At 45.7% G+C, this 20,252-nt stretch overlaps 1 protein-coding gene and 1 gene segment (V, D, J or C); both read left to right on the top strand.

The window, feature by feature from the left end:
- The first annotated feature begins 1,291 nt into the window (after positions 1 to 1,291).
- Positions 1,292 to 13,554, top strand: scn4ba (sodium channel, voltage-gated, type IV, beta a). The gene is made up of 5 exons (XM_047036171.1): positions 1,292 to 2,031; positions 7,556 to 7,719; positions 8,532 to 8,751; positions 8,867 to 8,996; positions 9,407 to 13,554. Exons 1-5 carry the CDS (start codon positions 1,938 to 1,940, stop codon positions 9,498 to 9,500), a joined length of 702 nt encoding a protein of 233 aa, XP_046892127.1. The 5' UTR covers positions 1,292 to 1,937; the 3' UTR covers positions 9,501 to 13,554.
- Positions 13,555 to 16,185: 2,631 nt separating this feature from the next.
- LOC124478160 lies at positions 16,186 to 17,016 on the top strand. The segment is given in 2 exon segments: positions 16,186 to 16,269; positions 16,446 to 17,016. Coding segments are annotated over 2 exon segments (360 nt in total).
- The last annotated feature ends 3,236 nt before the right edge of the window (positions 17,017 to 20,252 follow it).

Below are 20,252 nucleotides of genomic sequence, written 5' to 3' on the forward strand. Positions count from 1 at the left end.
CAGTTGTGGGTTAAAACATGATATGTTGCAAAATAAGGTGCTGAGCCTTTTGGTCAAGCTATAATTACACCGTGTGTACCCCCCCACCCCCCACACACTCCATGCCCAAGCCTATCAATAACTGCGTGCTACTATCCATGCCCGAGGGTCAAATATCTGAGCTATCTGATAGTGAGGGGGATCTGACAGGCTCCTCTCTCTCCCCTCCTTTCATCTCTCCTCATTTCCTCTGCTCTCTCCTCTTCACCCCTCCTTTCCTCTGCTCTCTCCTCCTCACCCCTCCTTTCCTCTGCTCTCTCCTCCTCACCCCTCCTTTCCTCTGCTCTCTCCTCTTCACCCCTCCTTTCCTCTGCTCTCTCCTCCTCACCCCTCCTTTCCTCTACTCTCCTAGCTTCTCCTCTCCTTTCCCTTCATCTCCTCTCACTTTATCTCCTCTCCCTTCCCTTCTTCGTCTCCTGGTCTATCCACCCTGCTCCTTCCATGGGCCTGCTCGGCTAGGGGGGAGAACTGAGAGAAGGAGGGGGGGGAGAACATGGGTGAGAGAGAGAAATAGGGATAGAAGAGAGATTGGGAGATCAAATATAGAAGACAGTAGTACTAAAGTGTGTGTAACTTGGGGTTGGGGGGCAGTGTTTGGGGAGAAGCCATAAGGAAAGCTACATTTAGCCAAAGGAAGATTTAGGTGCACAGTCAGGTAGAGAGACTGCAGAAGAAGGGAGAGGTAGCAGGAACAAGGGATGAAGGAACGGAAAAGGAAGTGAGAATGGTCTGTAACCTATATTACCAGTACGCCCAGCCTATAGCTCTGTCCACTTACTCGTGAAACCAGTGACAACCCCCCCTCTCCCCCCCCCCCCACACATACACACACACACCACTCAGCTGAGTCAGCGGAGTCAGTGTGTGTGTGTTTGTTTCTGTGTGTGCGTTTGTGTCTGCATACATGTTTTATAGCTTTTTTAGCTCCTGGGTGCCCCCTCCTTCTGCCTTCCCCGCTCTGGCTCTGGCTCTCTCTCCCCCGTCTCCCTAGCTCTCTCCCTCCCCCTCTCTCTCACTCTTTCCTCTCTCTCTCTCTCTCTTGCTCTCTTTCTCTCTCACTCTTTCCTCTCTCTATCTCACTCTCCGTCTCCTTCTATCTCTCTCTCTCTCCCTGCAGTAGCTCTCCTCGTTCTCTCCTTTTTGCACCGGCAGGAGAGACACACTTACGCATGCACACACACATAACCATTCTCCCTGCCTGCCTGCCTGCCTGCCTGCCTGCCTGCCTGCCTGCCTGCCTGCCTGCCTGCCTGCCTGCCTGCCTGCCTCCCGCCTGTCTGCTGCCTGCATTCTGTGCTGCGCTGTTCGCTGCCTGCCTAAAAAACCCTGGCCCGGCTGGCTGGCTCTGCTCCAGGCTGTTTGTCCCAGCGCACGTCTCTGTCTCTGGGGCTGGGCTGAGAGCTCACCTCCCCGGCTGCCTCCAGTCTGGTTCTCCTGATCTGCAGGCGAGACAGATCTCTGCTTCGCTAGCTGCCGCTCGGGCTGGGACCTCCGCTGGCTTGATAATCACTGCTGTGTCCCTGTTTGGGAGAGAGTGATTGAAGAGCAGAGAGGGAGAGAGAGAAAGCGAGAGAGATTGAAAAATCGGGGACATTCATCCTTTCTTTTTTTTTTTTTTTTTTTATCTGTATGGGAATGTTCCTCACTGGCCAGAACTCCACCACTTCTCTTTAAAAATATATTTTTCCCTCTCTTGTGCTCTACATCCACGGGTCTCAGCACAAGGCAGGGGAGCGTTGGAGGGAGGGACTTAGAGAAGAAGCCTTTCCTTCGTCAGTTTGCTCTTTGCTGGTTCCTTGCGTCCCACCTCGTCTTCTGTCCCACAAACTCCCCAACCGACAAACACGCTCACGCACAGTTTGAGAGTAGCTGTAGCAGACAAACAGACAGAAGTGGACATGAGGAGGACAGGGAGAGAGCGGGCACCCCTGCCCAGGTGTTTACAGACTGGAGATGTCATTCACGCCACGCTGGTCATCTCTCTATTGCTGGGTGAGTCTCTCATCTATACTCACTCAACTCGTTCTCTGTCTTTTTCCCTCTCTCACTGCCCCACTGTGTGTTTGTCTTGTTGCTATTCTCTCTCTCTCTCTCTCTCTCTCTCTCTCTCTCTCTCTCTCTCTCAGCCTCTTTTCCTTCCTTGTATCCTTTTTTTAATCTATTTTCATCTGTCTCTATCTTTTTCTCTATCCCTCATTCTGTCCCCCTCTCTGTCTCCCTCTCTGTCCCCCTCCCTGTCTGTCTGTCTGTCCCCAGCTTGGTATTGTTGTTGGTTGAAAGGGTAGCATGTCTGTTTACAAGTCACCGAACAGGGAGGGGAGAAGTGGACTTTCTATATTGGGACTGTGTGTGTGTGTGTGTACTTGTGTGTGTGTTTGTGTGTTTGTGTTCCTTTGTGAGTGTGCTTGTGTGTGTGTGTGTGTGTGTGTGTGTGTGTGTGTGTGTGTGTGTGTGTGTGTGTATGTGTGTGTGTGTGTGTGTCATCTCCTTAACAGGAAATCAATACCACAGTTTAAATGGAATTGAACATTCCTGGCACCATTGACGCATCATGAACCTCGACAGAAAAGCCTTGACCCCGTCGTTAACTTTGGTGGCGTGGGAGGGGACGGGGGGATAGGGGGATAGGGGGTTCTCTGAAGTACCATTAGGACACTCAGAAACCCATACAACGTGACATCAATGGTAAACAAAGCCAAATCATTGTCTGTGTAGAGACATTTTTGTGGAATAATTTGGCTGTGTCAGTATGCTGTTGACACATCCTTAAAAAAAGTGATTTGCACCATCACTCTAAAAAGCTATCCTCATCCAATTACTATGGACCTTCAGCCCCCCAACAGCCCCCCACCATGCCTGTCTGTGTTACCATGGACAACCAGCCTGACAGTATTCCCCTGGGGTGTGTCATCTCTGTGTTATTATTGTCAAGGTGAAATAGAGGCTGTGCAACTAGGCCAAGTCTGTCCTCACTGCTGGCAGAGCAGGGGTTAATATGTATGGGACCATACAAGGCTCTTGAGTATGGATGAGTTTGATGAGAGAGAGAGAAAGAGAGAGAGAGAGTGTGTGTGTGTCAGTATGTGTGTGAAAGGATGTGTTTGTGTGTGACTGAGGCAGATGAACGGATATATATACAGACAGACAGACAGACAGAGACAGTGTAGTGAATCAAAAAATGTACTGTATTGTAGAAAACAAAATCCCTTTAGTTCCTCCAGCTCAAAGCAGTTGTCAGTACATATCAACATTGGGCTATCTGTATCCATCTCATTCTCATGAAATACTGGCATACTCGTTTGCCTAGTTCATGAGGGTTAGTATTCATTTGTATGAAACTCTGGACTTGATTTTGCTCTCAGATACTGAAGAAGTCTCAGATTGTACCCTATTGCTGTAAAAGTAAGTCATTTGCCAAATACAAGTTCAAGACAAATCAAAGTATTTATTACGTAAATGTAACATAAATGTCAATATAGCCTTTGCAAGCACAGGGAGAAGCTTTGTATTCAAGGTGCTGATAGCTTTTGTTAAGTCTTTCAATAGGGCTCCTATGGCCTTGATGTTTAATATCCTCATGAATTTAATATAACAGGGTATAGATCAAACAATATTTAATATATTCAGAACATTCAAACCAGCACAAAAGTACGGTGGCCCTGAAGTGCAAAACACACCCCCTAATATGAGTACATCCCCCAAATGAAAACACTCTCCCCGAATACGAGTCAACTCCCCCCAAATCGGATGACTTGTTCACCTCCCCCCAATACAAAAACACACTCCCCCAAATGGAAAACGACATTACATTAACTCAAAAACACATTACATTAACTCTGAACGGAAAGGGTAGGTACTACACTTTAGCGCTGATTGGATGCAGTAGGCTAACTAACAAGAAATATGAAATTGATCGACAGAAGTACAAAATGCAGTAGCCTGACAGAGTTAAGTGCACCAGAACATTTGTTTGGCTATCGAAGAATGTAGCAAATAGTAGGCTACTTGCACTTCAGGGCCACTGTATAAAAGTAATATAGAAATCATTATCAGTGGTTAAGGACAGACCTCTTCAATACATAACACCATGTCTACACTGGCAGGTTGGGTATATTTTGAGCGAGAGAATCTGATTATATAAGTATATGGACGGTCAAGAGGTCTCTCTCAGGTTCTAATCCCCCTTCCTCGTATGTCACTTTGGAATAGGGGGTCTGAATGCCAAATTAATATATTGTACATTACCGTACAACCCCAAAGCTAACCTGGCAACCCAAAGCAAACCTTTTCAATTGTAGCCATACACATAATTCCCTCAGTGGTCCTGTTGAATACACCACAGCTGTGATATGCCATGCCAAACTGAGATTACCCTGACCTCAACATCTGTTTTAGTAGTACACACACACACACACACAAACGCACACACACACACCAAGGCACACGCACACACTTTCACACACACACACACACACTCTTAGCTCATCTATGTACTGAAGGCCTGGTTCATCCCATGCACATTCGGAACCAGATTAAAAATCCAGTCCAATCTCATCTAATCTATCACAGCTGTTCCCCACTCTGCGGCATGAAGTGCAGGTGTGTGTGTGCGGAGTATGTATGTGTGTAAATATGTTTGAGTTTGTACTTATGTGTTTGTGTGTGTCTGTGGGCTTTGTGTGTATATGTGTTGCAGTGGATGACTGTGTAAACTGTACATTTGCAAGTTGTATGATTCAAGGTTTTGGTCGAGACATTTACTGCATCTAATCATGACTGTCAGGTGACAAGGCAGTTTTGATATTTGCCATGTCTACACTGGCAACCCAAAACTAACCTGGCAACCCAAAGCTAACCTGGCAACCCAAAGCTACCCTAACGACCAAAGCTAACGTGGCAACAGAAAATTGTAGCCATACCCATAATTCCCTCAGTGGTCCTGATGAATACACCACAGCTGTGATATGCCATGCCAATCTGAGATTACCCTGACCTCAACATTTGTCTTCATACACACACGCGCGCACACACATACGCACACACACAGGCCCACTCACACACTGCCACACACACACCTGTGTTATATGTTCCTAATCGGCTATGGTGGTGAACACCTGGAGTGATTAGATTAGAATTGATTAGACCATTTTTCTATGATGCTCTTCCACCACTTCCCTCTATCCATCCATCCTCTCTTTACCTCTCTTCCACCACGTCCCTCTATCCCTCCCTCCAATCCTTCTCCACTCCAACTTCCCCTTCTCTCTCTCCACTTCTCCTCTACCACCCTTCTCAATCTCGCAGTCCTCTTCTGTGCCCCCATGCCTCATTCTCTCTCTTCCTGTCCTTCTACCCCCCTCCCTGCCTCCCTCTCTTCTCTCCCATCCCTCACATTTTAATTTCTTCCACCCTCTCTCCTCTGCCCATTCCTGGGCCTTTCCCCTCCGCACCATAAACACATTTAATAATTCATCCTTTCTTCTTTGCCTCTCATTCCTCTCAGCTCCCCTGTTTACCACATCTTTACTCCCCTCTCTTTCCTCCTCTCTTCTCTCTGCTCCCCATCTCCACCCCCTCTACCTCCTCTCCTCTTCCCTCTCCCCTTGTTCGTTTTCTCCTCCATTTCCTCTCCCTTTCTTTTCCTCCCATCTTTCTTTTCATCCTCTCTTTCCGCTCCTCCTTTATTTTCTCTCCTCCTCTTTTTCCTTTCCTTTCCTCTCATTTACCATTTCCTCTTTTTCTCCTCCATTTTCTCTCCTTGGTCCAGGGTCAGACAGTGCAGAGTCTGTCCCCCAGGGCTGGTCAGGGTGGACCAGGGCTGGTCAGGGTGGACCAGGGCTGGTCAGGGTGGACCAGGGTTGGTCAGGGTGGACCAGGGCTGGTCAGGGTACACCAGGGCTGGTCAGGGTGGACCAGGGCTGGTCAGGGTGGACCAGGGCTGGTCAGGGTGGACCAGGGTTGGTCAGGGTACACCAGGGCTGGTCAGGGTACACCAGGGTGGTTGCTTTACATTGTAATGAAAGTTGACGCAGCTCTTCCACCTGCATTCCACCAGATGCAGGTGGAAGAACATGTGACCGGAGATCAAGAGGTCTCGGGTGGCGCTGCTAAATGAAGACATTGTCATGGGCTTTAGTTAGGTAGGAAATGCTTAGACGACGGAAGGCAAGTCTAATTGAGGGAGACACCTAGACACAGCGAGTCTGGTCAGAGGAATGTAATGTTGAGCTGGGATGAGTGGGTTATTAATAGCGTGGAGCTGTGCTGTGTGCAGGACACATGATGTGTGTGTGTGTGTTGTGTGTGTGTGTGTGTGTGTAGGACACGTAGTGAGAATACCATTGCCTGCTGTGTCCCTCCAAACATGGCCGCCAAACTGCAGGAAGCAGAGATAGCAGTCTGTCCTCAGTCTCCTCCCCCTCAATGTGCGTGTGCGTCAGTCTGTGTGCCTCTCAGTGTCAATGTGTGTCCGTTTCAGAGGGTAAGTGTGGGTGTGTGTGTCCTTTAAACCAATCCAGTTAAAGTGTGTCCTTGTGGGGGTTGACAGCCACGGCGAGAGAAGCCATAGATTACCCTGCGTGTCTCTGCTCTTGAGCCTGGGGGCCGCTCTCTTCCATCAGGGTGGCGGTGACTCAGGGATCACACCCTGCTTTCATGAAGGACACACATCTCTCCCTGCCTGCTGGGTCAGAGCCTCACATGGCTGTGCTGTGGTTTACAAAGAGGCTTGAGGAAGATTAACTGACACAAGTTAAATTTACCTGTCATGGTCATTATCTGTCAAGTTGGAAATCATTTCCCCCTCTGTGTTTTGTCAGAAGGGAATTGTTTCGTCTGAGCCTCTGGATCAGAATCGGTGGGAATTGTCTCTGTCATTCAAGTTCAAGTTTAAGTCTTTTATTTGTCAGGTACACAGAACAACACAAGGTCAGACTGGGCACTGAAATTCTTAAGACAAGACAACGCAAGCACTTGGCATAACATAACATAAAAGTACACAGAACATAATTTACATCTATGCTGAGCTTAAATAAGTGAAACTTTCTAAATATACATTTAGTCATTTAGTCATTTAGTCATTTAGTCATTTATCAATACAGATAGCAATACAGATAGCAATATTTATCTGTACAGATTGCAAAACATAATTGACTATACTAACCCTAATACTAAAACTTCCTAAATTACAGATAACAATAAATAATACACTACACTAACCCTAAATGCACATAAAACCTATTTCAACCCTATAACCTATTCTAACCTAAGTGGAGTACAGTACAATAGTGCAAAATTGCAGATCAGTGACTATGTCAATGACCATACAGGAGCCTGGTGGCGAGGTACAGTAGTGCAATGTTACTGATAGTGCAACCAGTAGCTGAAAATGACAGTGTATAAGTGACTAGTGTGCAGTTATAAGGGTCAGTCCTGGTGTCTTGTGTCTATACCAGGGTCAGTCCTTGTGTCTTGTATCTATACCAGGGTCAGTTGTTATGTCTTGTGTTTGTACCAGGTGTGTGGTGTGCCCAGGGTCTGGAGGTGTCCACAGGGAAGGTGTCCTTCGTAGAGGCGATGAACGGCAGCACAGTCCTGCTGCCCTGCACCTACGCCAGCTGCATTGGCATCAAGAACCTCTACTTCAACTGGCACTACAACGACAACGGCACCATGAACAGGGTCCGCCACACACAACATGACGACTCCATGACCCCTGACCCCAACACACTGATCTAACCCTGACCCCTGACATTGTTCAATCCTGACTCCAAGCCTGACCCCTTCACTGTCCAACCCTGACCCCCATCTCTCTGTCCAAGCCTGACCTCAACACTGTACAACATTGTCCCCTTCCCAACTGTGGGAGTCAATGTTACCGTTGTAGAAAACGTGTAGCGCTAGGTTGTTTATTCAGACGTAGTACAGATGTGATGAAGTGAAACTTTAAATCATTTGTCCTTTCTTTCTCTCTTCCCTCTCTTCCCTCTCCTCTCACTGACTTCCTTTGTCTTCTATCTTTCTTTCTGTTCCCGCTGCGCTGCCTTCTCATCCCTGCCTTTCCCTCTTCCAACCATCCTCTGTCCTCCCCTTCATCCCTCTCTCCACTCCCCACTAACTCTCTCTCCCCTCCCCACCCTCATTCTCTCCCCCTCCACCATCCCTCCCTGCCCCTCTTCCATACTTCTCACACCTCCCCTCCATACTCTTTTACCTTCTATCCATCCCCCTCTCCCCCCTCCACCATCCCTCTCTCCTCCCCTCCCCTCCCCTCCCTCCTTATCTCTCCCCCTCCATCCCTCTCTCCTCCCCTCCCTCCTTCTCTCTCCCCCTCCATCCATCTTTCCTCCCCCTCCCCTCCCCTCTCTCTCCCCCTCCATCCCTCTTCCCTCCTTCTCTCTCCCCTCCCTCCTTCTCTCTCCCCCCTTCACCATCCCTCTCTCCTCCCTCTCCCCTCTCTCTCCCTCTCTTCCCCTCCATCCCTCTCTCCCCAGCTGTGTGAGGGCATGATCCCGTCGGAGGGGATCGAGCCCAGGGTGTACGTGTATCATGAGAGGGTGGACTTTGTGGGTTCCAGTAAGATCAACAACATCTCCATCCTGCTGTGGAACGTGACCTACGAGGACGAGGGCGAATACGTCTGCTTCGCACGCAACCCCAAGGAGAAGAACCGCAACCACAGTGCCATCTACAGGCTCTACGTGGTCGGAGAGCGTAAGACAGACCACGCTGATATATACTGTTACTAATGCTCCCATACTGTGCACACACTTTCCACATCCCCCCCCCCCCACACACACACTCTCCGTCTCTGTGTTTTTCTCTGCAGTGAAAGAGGTGGACACCACTTTAACCACCATCATTGTGTCTGTGGTGGGCGGAGTCATCGGCTTGATTATAGTTGTCATGGTGGTCAAAGCCCTGGTTCTGAATTTTGTGCTCAAGGACCAGGATAAGAAGTAAGTGTCGTAGCGACTGCTGTGGGAGGAATTTAGCACATCATATGTGCTTATGTTCATCGCAATCAGTAGACTAGCTGATCTCTCTCATTATTCATTTGTATACTTTGGGTTCCTACTGTAATCAATATTGGGTATCCATGACCGTCCTGGAAAGAGCAGGTGCTTATCATATCAGAACTCCTAGAATATAGGCCTGACTACAGGTGGCGAAACAGCACAGAGCAAATCCTCGATTTCTCCCACAACGCACAGCTGAAACTGCTAACCTTTCAAATAGAAAGGCATCAGAACTGGCAAAACTCTTTGGAAATGTCTTCAGTATGTGACAAAACATCTCTCTTTCGTTTGTGCTCTCCCTCTCCTCTATTTCTCTCTTGCCCACTCACTCTCTCTCTGTCTCTCTTCAGCAAAGAGTGCCTTGTGAGCTCTTCAGGAAATGACAACACAGAAAACGGATTATCAGGAGCCAAAGGAGATGACAAAGCAACACCAAAGGCTTGATGACGTCTGTGTGTTTGTAGCCATGTGTGGACGTGCTGGATGGAGGCACTTGCACACGTGTATATGTACACTCGCATATATGACAGAGCTAGAGAACGAAAGATATATATATATATAAAATATGATATAATCCTACTGTAGGTGAAAACCAATGTCATGTAAAATACATATTTTAGATTTTGCTTGGGATTTTGAGGTAAACAAAAGGTGTTCCTGCTGGATCCAACACACACCAATGACCCCTTACAATTTTGCAATCTGAAAATCAGAATGTAAAACATGTACGTGATATGTCATAGAACCAGGCTGTTACCTGGACCATAGTGAGCCAGAACCTCTCTAGAGAACTGTGGAACCTTCTAGAAAACTTTGTGCTGTTCTCTTCCCTTCTGCACTGACCAACTAGACAGTATCACCCACACACTGCCATATACTACTGACTGCCATACTGTGTACAGTAGTTAGATAGCACAAGATATGTATACAAGATATAGAACAATTCCAACCAGACAGTCACTGCTCTGACCACACGGGACCCATGTTCAGTATGACACTGCCCCATGGCTGCCTGAAGCCAAAACACACTATTGACTCATGATATTGGTCCAGGTCCTGGACATGGGACATGGGACATGGACCTGAGTCCTGGGGTCTGTTTCTGGTTTTGGTCCAGGTTCTGAGGAAGCTCTGAAGACTATTATAGGAAGTGGGAGGGTTTCATTAGGGTCAGGGGTCACAGCCTGGGAGTTTAGGTCCAGATTCAGGGTTCCAATCAGTTGCTACGACTGGGCAGAGAGAGGAGAGGTCATTGGATCATGTGTTGGATCTGGCCAAGCACTTTTCTGATCTGACTGATTTATTGATTATTTTTATTATTTTGCTTTAGATGAAACACAGGTGCCTGGTCTTGCTTTTAGCTCCCTTTGTTTTAGGGAGGAATGACACTGCTACAAAATACCCCTTCCAAGTTTTCAAATTCTTACCCCTTCAAAAGACAATCCCTGGAAACAAACCTCCATATAGAGAAGAATTACCTTCCTTTGCTGCTTTAATAATAACTAACAAATGATTTTTCTTAGCATGTGTTCTGTTTTGTATGTGCAGCACATAGCAGCTATGATACCGGGTTTACCTGAGAGAAGTGTCATAGATGGGGGCTGATGACGTTTGAATTTAAGCTGACCTGTGGGAGCAGAATGCCCCCCCCACACACACACACACACCCACCAGCGTGGTCAGGAATCACACGAACATCCTGTTCCTGCTGGGGGTTCTGTCTGTTGTTTACAAAGTGACTCACGCGCATCTCAACCCTTCACGGCACCTTCCCTTTAAGTAGGTTTGTAGAAAGAAACTACAAATAATCCTGTAAAAGTGAACGCTGTCCTGTGACCAGCAGTACAGGGTGAAGACAGAGATGCTGCTGGTTTTAACCTTCGGCTCTGTCGTTGTCTATTAGTTTAGAATCTAAGACGCCATGGAATTTATACATACCCGTCTACAAAGTGTAGTTGGAGTAACCGGAGTATTATCGTAGCTGCAGTATACTGTCAGTATTGTTAAATGTCCATTAGGCAAGCTTTTGATTGTGGTGACATTTATTTGAGCTTAATTTCACCAGACTGCTGACAGTAAGGAATATTGTAATGATTTAGCATAAGCTTCAATCCAAAGTGACATGCGAGGGGGACAACAGGGGAACTGGAACCTGAAACTCTTTGACCTGTCGAATGAGAGCCATACCTTTTGTCCATGTCACAGAAAGCTACAAATGTCAACTGTTTTATAGGTGATGTTGTTTGTGGACGACTTGGGGCGTACAATTGTCTGGGTCAACATTGTATCATTATGTTGCCACATCGCATTGATGTCCCTGTTTGTGCTCTAGCTTTTTGTTGGTAGTTATGGATGTGATGGGGCTCCATATTCAGCTACTTTACTCTTAATCTCTCCGATCACCACTGATGTAGAATGTCTTTGTGGGAGGGGAGGAGCCCGAGGAGAATACAGGAAGTTATGTTGTCCAGGTGAGGTTAGGGGAGGGGCCACGGTGATTCTGAAGGAAGGCTTTGCAGTACCGGTCCTAGTACATTTGGCGCCCTAGGCAAGATTGATCACCACCACCTGGGGTAACTGTGCACCTTGCAGAAGTTGTTGACTTAACATGTGATCAGGAGCTCTGGCCATGGTGTGCCCAGGATAAGCTTTTAGCCTGGGCGTTGCCATAACAACACTCAAATGTCTTGGGTGACAGAATGATGGTATGGCTTGCTTTATGTTGTGCAAATGTGTGGTATGGTGGCGCTCTGCCTGACCTGTGCACGACCTGAAAGGTCATAGTTCATCTTCTTGCCTTGGTTTTACCCTAAACACACCCTGTGAATGTTAAACACGCAAGGAGGCAATTTTTGGCTTGATTGTATTACCAGAAGCAGCACATAAACACACACACATGCTCCCCTCTCTCACTCACACACACACATGGCTATCATCGCTCTCTCTCTTACTTACACACACACTGTCCTCTCTCTGTCTCTCTCTCTTACACACACACACACAAATAGTATATTGCCTCCTTGTTTTGCTAGAAAAGTGTTTCTCTGAGTGAAGGAGGGACATTCAAAGTCTTCCTTTAAGGAAAAGCAATACTGCTGACTCGTTCCTGTCAGTGTCACTGTTGGAACAAACTGCCGTGGTCAGGGATCATTCATTCACCACCAAACCATTCATGTATGTCCCAGTTTTAATTATGTAGCTGTTTGATCCTTGTGTGTGTCTAATAGGACAAATTGTATGCTTTTCACTACAAATTTTAGCCGAGGTGGGATGTTAAGTTATTAAGTTTGCCCCCCCCCCCCTCTATCTCTGCTCCAATCACTGCTCTTCTTTCTACTAGTAATGCCTGCTCCAACCCCTTATATTACGAGCAAATCCACAAGCTCTGAGCTCTGCTGGTCATGCCTGATGACTGCAGCAGAGATGAGCTAGGCCTGTGAGAAGCCAGACGCAGTGGCGCATCATATGCTGCATGTTTTATAATACTGCATGCAGCTCAACACTGCCCTCTGGTGGCAGCTTCTGGTACTCGATCCACAGACCTCACACTTACCAGGGACACTGTTGGACACCACTGTTGCTAGGCTGGTGGGAACCACCATGCTGAAGCTAACAGGGCATCTGCAAAGAAAATAATTTGTATTTGTCATAAAAGAAAATACTTCACAAAAAATGCGAATCTATACATATATTCAAACCAAATTTTGTTAGAAGTTAGGATGGGCTCTACACTACCAGTACAAACTGAAATCTGGCAGCTGCAGGATGGGATTACACTCCAGGTTCCTCCTTTAGATTTGGATTGAAGGTAGATTTGATAGGAACTACCCTTACTGCCGGAGCAACCACTCCACTGCCAAGCCAGGAGTCTACTGGTCAGCTTCTCACTTCCCACATTCCACAGCAGAGCAGACCAACAAGGCTGGTCAGGGGTCAGATCACCTGATCAATCTGCCTCCAGTTCTCAACAGGAACCATGACTTTACGTCTGACCCTGAATCAGTGAGGTGGAGGTGTCTCAACCTCCTGCAGAAATCTTTTTTGCCCAACTGCATTTTAACCAGGCTGAGAAAGCCTAAGGCCCCATGTGGTCTAGATGTATCTCTTCTTACAATTGATGTGCAGGTAAAAACAAGTTGTCAGTCAGACAGGTGGTCAGACAGACAGGTGACCAGACAGACAGGTGGTCAGTCAGACATGTGGTCATACAGACAGGTGATCAGACAGACATGTGGTCAGACAGACAGGTGGTCAGACAGACAGGTGGTCAGACAGACAGGTGGTCAGACATGGAGGTCTGGTCTGAGTACACACCACCCTCTCTGTAACGGGGTCACTGACTGGACTGTCACCACGCTCGCCTGACCACATCTACAATGAAAGTCTAACCTTCCTCTGTACCTGTATTCTGTATGTTCATCCTCCTCGTGGCTATGCACCTCAAAGTATATAAGGGAAATACCAGTTTGAATAAAAATGACAGATAATTGTGAACATAGAATGTCTCATATTTGATTATTTTTTTTTTTTAATTATCATTATTAGTTTTTCATTTTATAAAATGTGTTCCTTCAGTCCTCATCCTTTTTGAACACAAATGAAAGGATGTTATTCTACACTTGAACTCACAGCTGACGAGGCTAGAATAATAACTGGATGATAGTGAGAGTCAGAGAGACAGTCTGACAAGAATTATAATTATTTTATTTATCTGAGTTTATAGATGTTACTGACTGTTTGGGTCATGCTGCTCCCTAGTGGAAAAAAGGACAACCAACCAACCACTTTCCAGACATCTTTCCTCAGACCCACAGTATGTGTGTGTGTATGTATGTATGTATGTATGTATTTGTGTGTAACCTGCTCGCTGACATGTTTTTGTCTGAGCGTGCAAACAAATGCTAGCTTATTTTTGTGTCTGTGTGTGTGTGGGTGTGTGTTTGTGTGTGTGTGTGTGTGTGTGTGTGTGTGTGTGTGTGTGTGTGTGTGTGTGTGTGTGTGTGTGTGTGTGTGTGTGTGTGTGTGTTGGTATGCATACTAGAATCTATGTGTGTGTGTGTGTATGCGAGAACAGGAAAATAGTGAAGGAAGATAGATTTAGATATTTTGACTTGAGTTCACCTGAACGAGCCGGTTGCTGAAATAGAAATGCAATGCCACCAAGATCCATCGGGGCCTTTGCTTCAAGCCAAGGATCTGGCCTCATGTGTAAACGTTGCGTAAACACAAAAAGCTTGCATACGATGGTTTTTACGCACACTTTGTGATGTATAAAGATTTACTTGACGTGAGAATGTGCGGGCCGTCACGGAAACTTTTGAGCAAACGTGAGAATGTGCGGACCGTCCGCAAAGTCTTGTCTGGCTCTGTAACATGGCGAATTCTAACTGAAAAGTGCCAAGACTCACAAAACATTACAAAATAAAGTTTCCACTTGTACGTTTATGACGTTGACTATTCAAAAAACATAAAAATAAACGTTTGATCATTAATGTGGATGATCATATCAAAATGCCAAAACCCAAAACGGGAAATGCTATAGCCTTCTGTTTATACCGCCACCACTTAATAACCTCTGTTAAACTTGAGGCTGTCAAACGAACGACAAAATCATGCTGTTACGTTGCGCCACGTACCACTCGTTTCTTCATTTAAAGTTTTATATTGGACCATTTCTTCTTAATTTCTGCCATGGTCCGGTTTTCTGAACCCACAGCATTAATGGCCCTATAATAATAATGATAATTTAATTTGTAATGCACTTTACATTTAGGTAAATCTCAAAGTGCTGTCTTTTGTCACTAATACCTGATGACAGGCCGCCAAACAGGACACATTTTCTCGCCTCCACCTCTGTTGTCAGAACCTCGATCTCACAGTCACCGTGTTTCTTCAAATAAACGCTGCAGCGTTTAACGTTCATTTTTGGTGCTGCGTTTCTTCGAGGGCGGCGTTTATTCGAATAAATACGGTAGCCTAATTCAGACAACGAAATGACCTCAGGAGGGCATTTATAGGCGCTCCTGAGGCATATTAATAGCATATTAATTTATGGGAGGAGGCAAGGCGGGGTCAGTGGCTCGTTCACGTGCGGTCAATCTCACGTTGATTGTGATTTATAAAGGAAAGGTGCGCAGGACCTGGCGTACGACCGGTTTTATACATGTGAATATTTCTGTGCATAGGGACTTTTTGAGTTTTGGCCGTACGCCATCTTCTGGTATGAAAGCTGCGCAATCCTTTATACATGAGGCCCCTGCTGGAGAAGCTCCTAAACTCCTCATTTACTACGCTAATACCTTGTACACAGGAACTCATTTTAGATTCAGTGGTAGCGGAACACATAGTGACTTCACTCTGACCATCAGTGGAGTCCAGACTGAAGATGCAGAAGATTACTACTGTCAGAGTGTACACTACCATAACAGTGTCTGGGTGTTCACACAGTGATACAGAGCCGTACAAAAATCTCCCTCGGTCAGACTGCACAGTGACTGCACTGCTACAGCTGGGACCTACTGCAGGTGCTGAGGGGGAAGAGACAGTGACGTGGAACACCGGTCAGTAGATGAGGTCACATGAAACATCAAATATCACATACTGAACACACCCTTTGTCTCTCCCTGAAAACCATGACGATGAGGATGATGATCATTGCAGTTATAGTAGTGATAATCATCATAATCAATATGATCTGAATCCTTGGACTACTTTTCCATGATTGAGATTATACATAACAGTTGATCTTTATTCATCTGTAATCTACATAGGTCCTTGTTCATTTAATATCCAGCTGAGAGTGGTAAACATTCACAAATGTCCTAAATGCATACTTTCTAAATTCAGATTAAGGAATATAAACAATGTGCCTTGTCTGTAAAAGTCACAGATCCAGACTCTCTTCAGTTTGTCAAAGTAAAGAATGCTCCTAATGCACATCAGGAGCAATGACTAGTCTAACAGGAGGCACTGCAGGGAGTCAGGTCACTATTATTCACTCACGGTAGCGTCAGACCATCAACCACAACGTTGCAGCACTGATGTTTTCATGAGCGTCTCTGGAACATTTGCATATAGAGCTTGTGTTGTTTGCGTAGTCAGCAGTGTTTATAACCATGCCTGTCCAACACTCATCACTCACTGGATCAGAACCTCAAGACAGCCATGTCTTCAAGCTCCCTGTCCATCGTAGTACTGGCCATGCTCTTCACAGGTAAGTCATTTACAATCAGATCTTACTGAACTCATCCTCCCTCTCTAAAAACACTGCAGTGCTTTAAAGACCTTAAAGATGAGGATGTTTAGAGCTGACGTTGACATGACGACTGCTTCTGTTGATTTGTATTCTTTCTTCTTTCTCAATAACAATCTGATGCTTGCTCATGTCAGGGTGTGCAGGTGACATCCTGATGACCCAGAGTCCTGCAGCTGTGTTGGTACAGCCTGGAGGTTCTGCCACTCTCAGCTGTAAAGCCAGCAGTAACATCGATGATGACCTAGCCTGGTACCATCACAAACCTGGACAAGCTCCTAAATTCATCATCAACTTGGATACTGCGGGAAGGGCTGGTATCAAGGCAGGCAGGTATCATGGCACAGGATATGACATTGATTTCGCACTGACGATCAATAACGTCCAGGCTGAGGATGCAGGAGATTACTACTGTCAACAACATGAAGCTTTCCCGTTCACACAGTGAAAAACAGCCGTACAAAAACCTCCTCAAGCTATGAGGAAGTACTCTCCCTGCTTCACATCTGCTCTCTGGAGTGCAGCTCACAGGTCTAAACAACAACAACTACTCTACCATTATCTTCTAGAACAAACAATGTTACAAGAAGATTGTAGATCTGTTTATGTGTGTTTTACATTAAGGAGACTCCAGTAAAAGTAGAAGGTGAGAATATGTACAGTATTTAATGATGATAACTCATCGGAAACCATCGCTGGTTGCCAAGAAGAAACATACATGCTTACTTAGAATTAATTACAGAATTGTATTAGTACAAATAATTGATCCATCACTGCCTGGGTCTTGGTGGTCAAATGAATGAAGTGCATGTTATAGAGTGACTTGTTTACCCTGAAGTAACAAGTACACATACTATCTATACAATACTTCCTTCTAAGATACGGGATGAGATGTCAAGTTTCTGCATGGAATACTACTGTGTACCTCTATGATAGTTTTATTTCATGAAAGGGTGTACCATGTGTAACAATCACACAGAGACCTGTATGTATAGCACAGCCACAACAGAGGAGTTGGACAGTCATGTTTGCACAGCTGTGCCTTTAATGAATAACGACTAAAGGACTTCTCAGGTCAGCCATCTTTAGTAGAATTATTGCTGTAGAGGTTCTTCTCCTCTGCCTCAGGAGGCCAGGCTTCTTTGGAATGACTCGGTCTGTAGCTGCACAGTAGACATAGAAAAACTGGTTAGTTCACGGTCTTCATTCCTAGGTGCCGCACTCCACTTCTCACCCATCTTTCCACACTGACCACTAGAGGAAGACAGAGACCGTGATCATTGAGACACAGCATCAAGCCTCAGTTCACATATTTCTTCAACTACAATTTCTCTGTGGGTTCAGAAAGTGTGTCTGAACAGAGAGGACACTTTGCATAAGCAGCACATGCTTCAGTGGTCTGGGAGTGTTTATAGTCCTGTGAGTTTAACACCTCATGACTGAGAGCTGTTCTTCATGACAACAGAACCCACAACAACCATGACTCTGATCACCATCTTCATCTGGACTCTAGCTGTCTTCATACAGGGTAAGAGAGTTCTGTTATAAAAGATCAACTTCAGTATTACCTGTAATCTTAACCACTTGTTAACCACTGCAATGCGTATGTTTTGTCATATCCAGACGTATCCTTAACGTTTGTGTCTTTTTTTTTATCTTCTCTCTTCACACCCAGAGTCCAGAGGGCAGTACACTGTGACTCAGACTCCTGCAGTGAAAGCTGTTCTTGCAGGAGATACAGTCTCTATAGGATGTAGAGTTAGCAGTCCTGTGTTAAATGATGACTTCCTAGCCTGGTATCTCCAGAGACCAGGAGAAGCTCCTAAACTCCTCATTTACGGGGCTACAGAACTTGAGTCTGATACTCCATCTAGATTCAGTGGTAGTGGATCTGGGAGTGACTTCACTCTGACCATCAGTGGAGTCCAGGCTGAAGATGCAGGAGATTACTACTGTCAGAGTGGACACAGTGGTCCAGTGTTCACACAGTGATACAGAGCCGTACAAAAACCTCCCTCAGTCAGACTGCACAGTGACTGCACTGCTACAGCTGGGACCTACTGCAGGTGCTGAGGGGGAAGAGACAGTGACGTGGAACACTGACTGGCCTTTGTTACACTGAGATTAATTTATCAGTGATGCTCATATGTTACCTAAACCACCCTCATGTCAAAGCACTCCAACATATAAAGTTGTTTATGATGGAATGTATTTCCGTCTATATTCATTCTTTAGCTATTATGAAATCTGTCCTTATTGACTTTGACTCATACAGACTGATTGAATCTGTTACTGTTTACATTCATCAGGACTCAAAGCAGAACATCACTCTCCACCATCCCCATCTCCCTATTTTGTCTGTATTTATTATCCATCAGGGGGATTATTACTCTATTTGCTCACTGCCTCATATGCTATGTATGTTGCTAGCTAATGATAGAGGCAGGGAGTGCCTCCCCTAGATACATCCACTCCACCAAACCAATTTCCATGTCCATGGTTATCATGTGAATGTCTTGACTGAACTGCTGTTATTGCTGAACAGGTCACTGATACTGAATATCTCTCAGTAGATTGAATGTATTCAGAGTCTGTATTTGTGCTCTGACCAATACAGTTGGTGTGAAGGGTTCATTGTGTATCTGACCCATACATTTAGTGTGAAGGGTTCACAGTGTCTCCAGGAAGGACCTTTGCATACCGGTCCTGTTTCACTGCTCCTCAGGTCAACTGCAGTCTCTCTCTCCTTGTCTCTCTGCCCTCTGAGGTCTTTAAAAGCTGCCTGAGAGTCCTTATCTTCCTCACACCGTCTCTGCTGGTCTCCCCCTTTTCTACCCAGCCCTGATACCTGCATAGTCTTCCTGGAGCTGGTCTCTCTCTTCCTCACTGATTGCTAGATATCGTCTGTTAAGTATAACTGCCCATGTGCGGTTCGGGAAGGGAAGTTTTAAAAGTGAACAATGACTGTGATGCATGTGTACGGAGAGCTCCATTTTTGTTGTCGTCTATTCAAGTTAACATTGGTAGCAGAGGATGGCGTCAAACAATTACAAAGTTATGTCAAATAGACGACAACAAAAAGGTATCAAATATATATGACTTCTATCTTCTATCTTTCACTTTATTGTACCAATAAAGAGAGGCGTCTGCTAGTCCGTAAACACATTTCTTCAGTTTCCACATAATTTCTTGGTTCTGAGCCTCTGGTGGTGGACGAATGTAAATATTTCGAGTCAATTCTTTGCCCTGTAAAAACGTTGCTATAATGTCCATAGAATTCAGTTGGCATTTCCTTTGACAGATGACTGCCATGATCATTCTTAGAGACTCAGAGGCACATGTAGGAGAATCCTTTGGTAGCTCTTCCCTGTTTATTTCCTCGAAGCCTCTGCTGTCGCAGAGAATAGAGGAACATGGACACCTTTTGCAAGGCTCAATTCAGAGATTTGGTGCTTGTTGAATGAGAAGGCTTCAACTCAAACATTGTTTCTTGAAGCCATCAACCCACACTGTAATACATAAGTGACGGACAGTGACATCATGATGATCAAGTGATCACAGTGGAACTGGAAACTCTGTGGGCACCACATTCATTGGGTAGAGTGGGTACCACATGGGCTGAGGCCCTCAAACAGCAGCCTGGGTTCTGATCCGACCTGGGCCCTTGGCTGCATGTCTTCCCCCTTCTCTCCCCCCTGCCTTCCCTGTCTACCTTGAACTGACACCATCCAATAAAGATTTAAAAGGTCCATGATAAAAAAAGAAAAAAAAGAAAAGTATACATTAATTGAGCTGCTTAAGGAATGCCCAAATATGACTGAAGTAACGATGTCTCCCTCAGCCAAGCCCTGTAATACACACAAGCATGCAGAACATACCACTATGATGTGTATCTAGGACTGTTCCTCATGCTAAACACTTATCAGGTTGACAGTGGCCGGGTT

Source organism: Hypomesus transpacificus, chromosome 15 (assembly GCF_021917145.1).
Source record: "Hypomesus transpacificus isolate Combined female chromosome 15, fHypTra1, whole genome shotgun sequence".
NCBI classification, from domain to species: domain Eukaryota; kingdom Metazoa; phylum Chordata; class Actinopteri; order Osmeriformes; family Osmeridae; genus Hypomesus; species Hypomesus transpacificus.

Bases quoted from the DNA above. Each gene is read 5' to 3' on its own strand.
- scn4ba (XM_047036171.1), top strand. From the start codon at position 1,938: ATGAGGAGGACAGGGAGAGAGCGGGCACCCCTGCCCAGGTGTTTACAG. The intron at 2,032-7,555 runs GTGAGTCTCTCA...TGTTTGTACCAG, and splicing joins GGTCATCTCTCTATTGCTGG to GTGTGTGGTGTGCCCAGGGT. The intron at 8,752-8,866 runs GTAAGACAGACC...TTTTCTCTGCAG, and splicing joins GCTCTACGTGGTCGGAGAGC to TGAAAGAGGTGGACACCACT.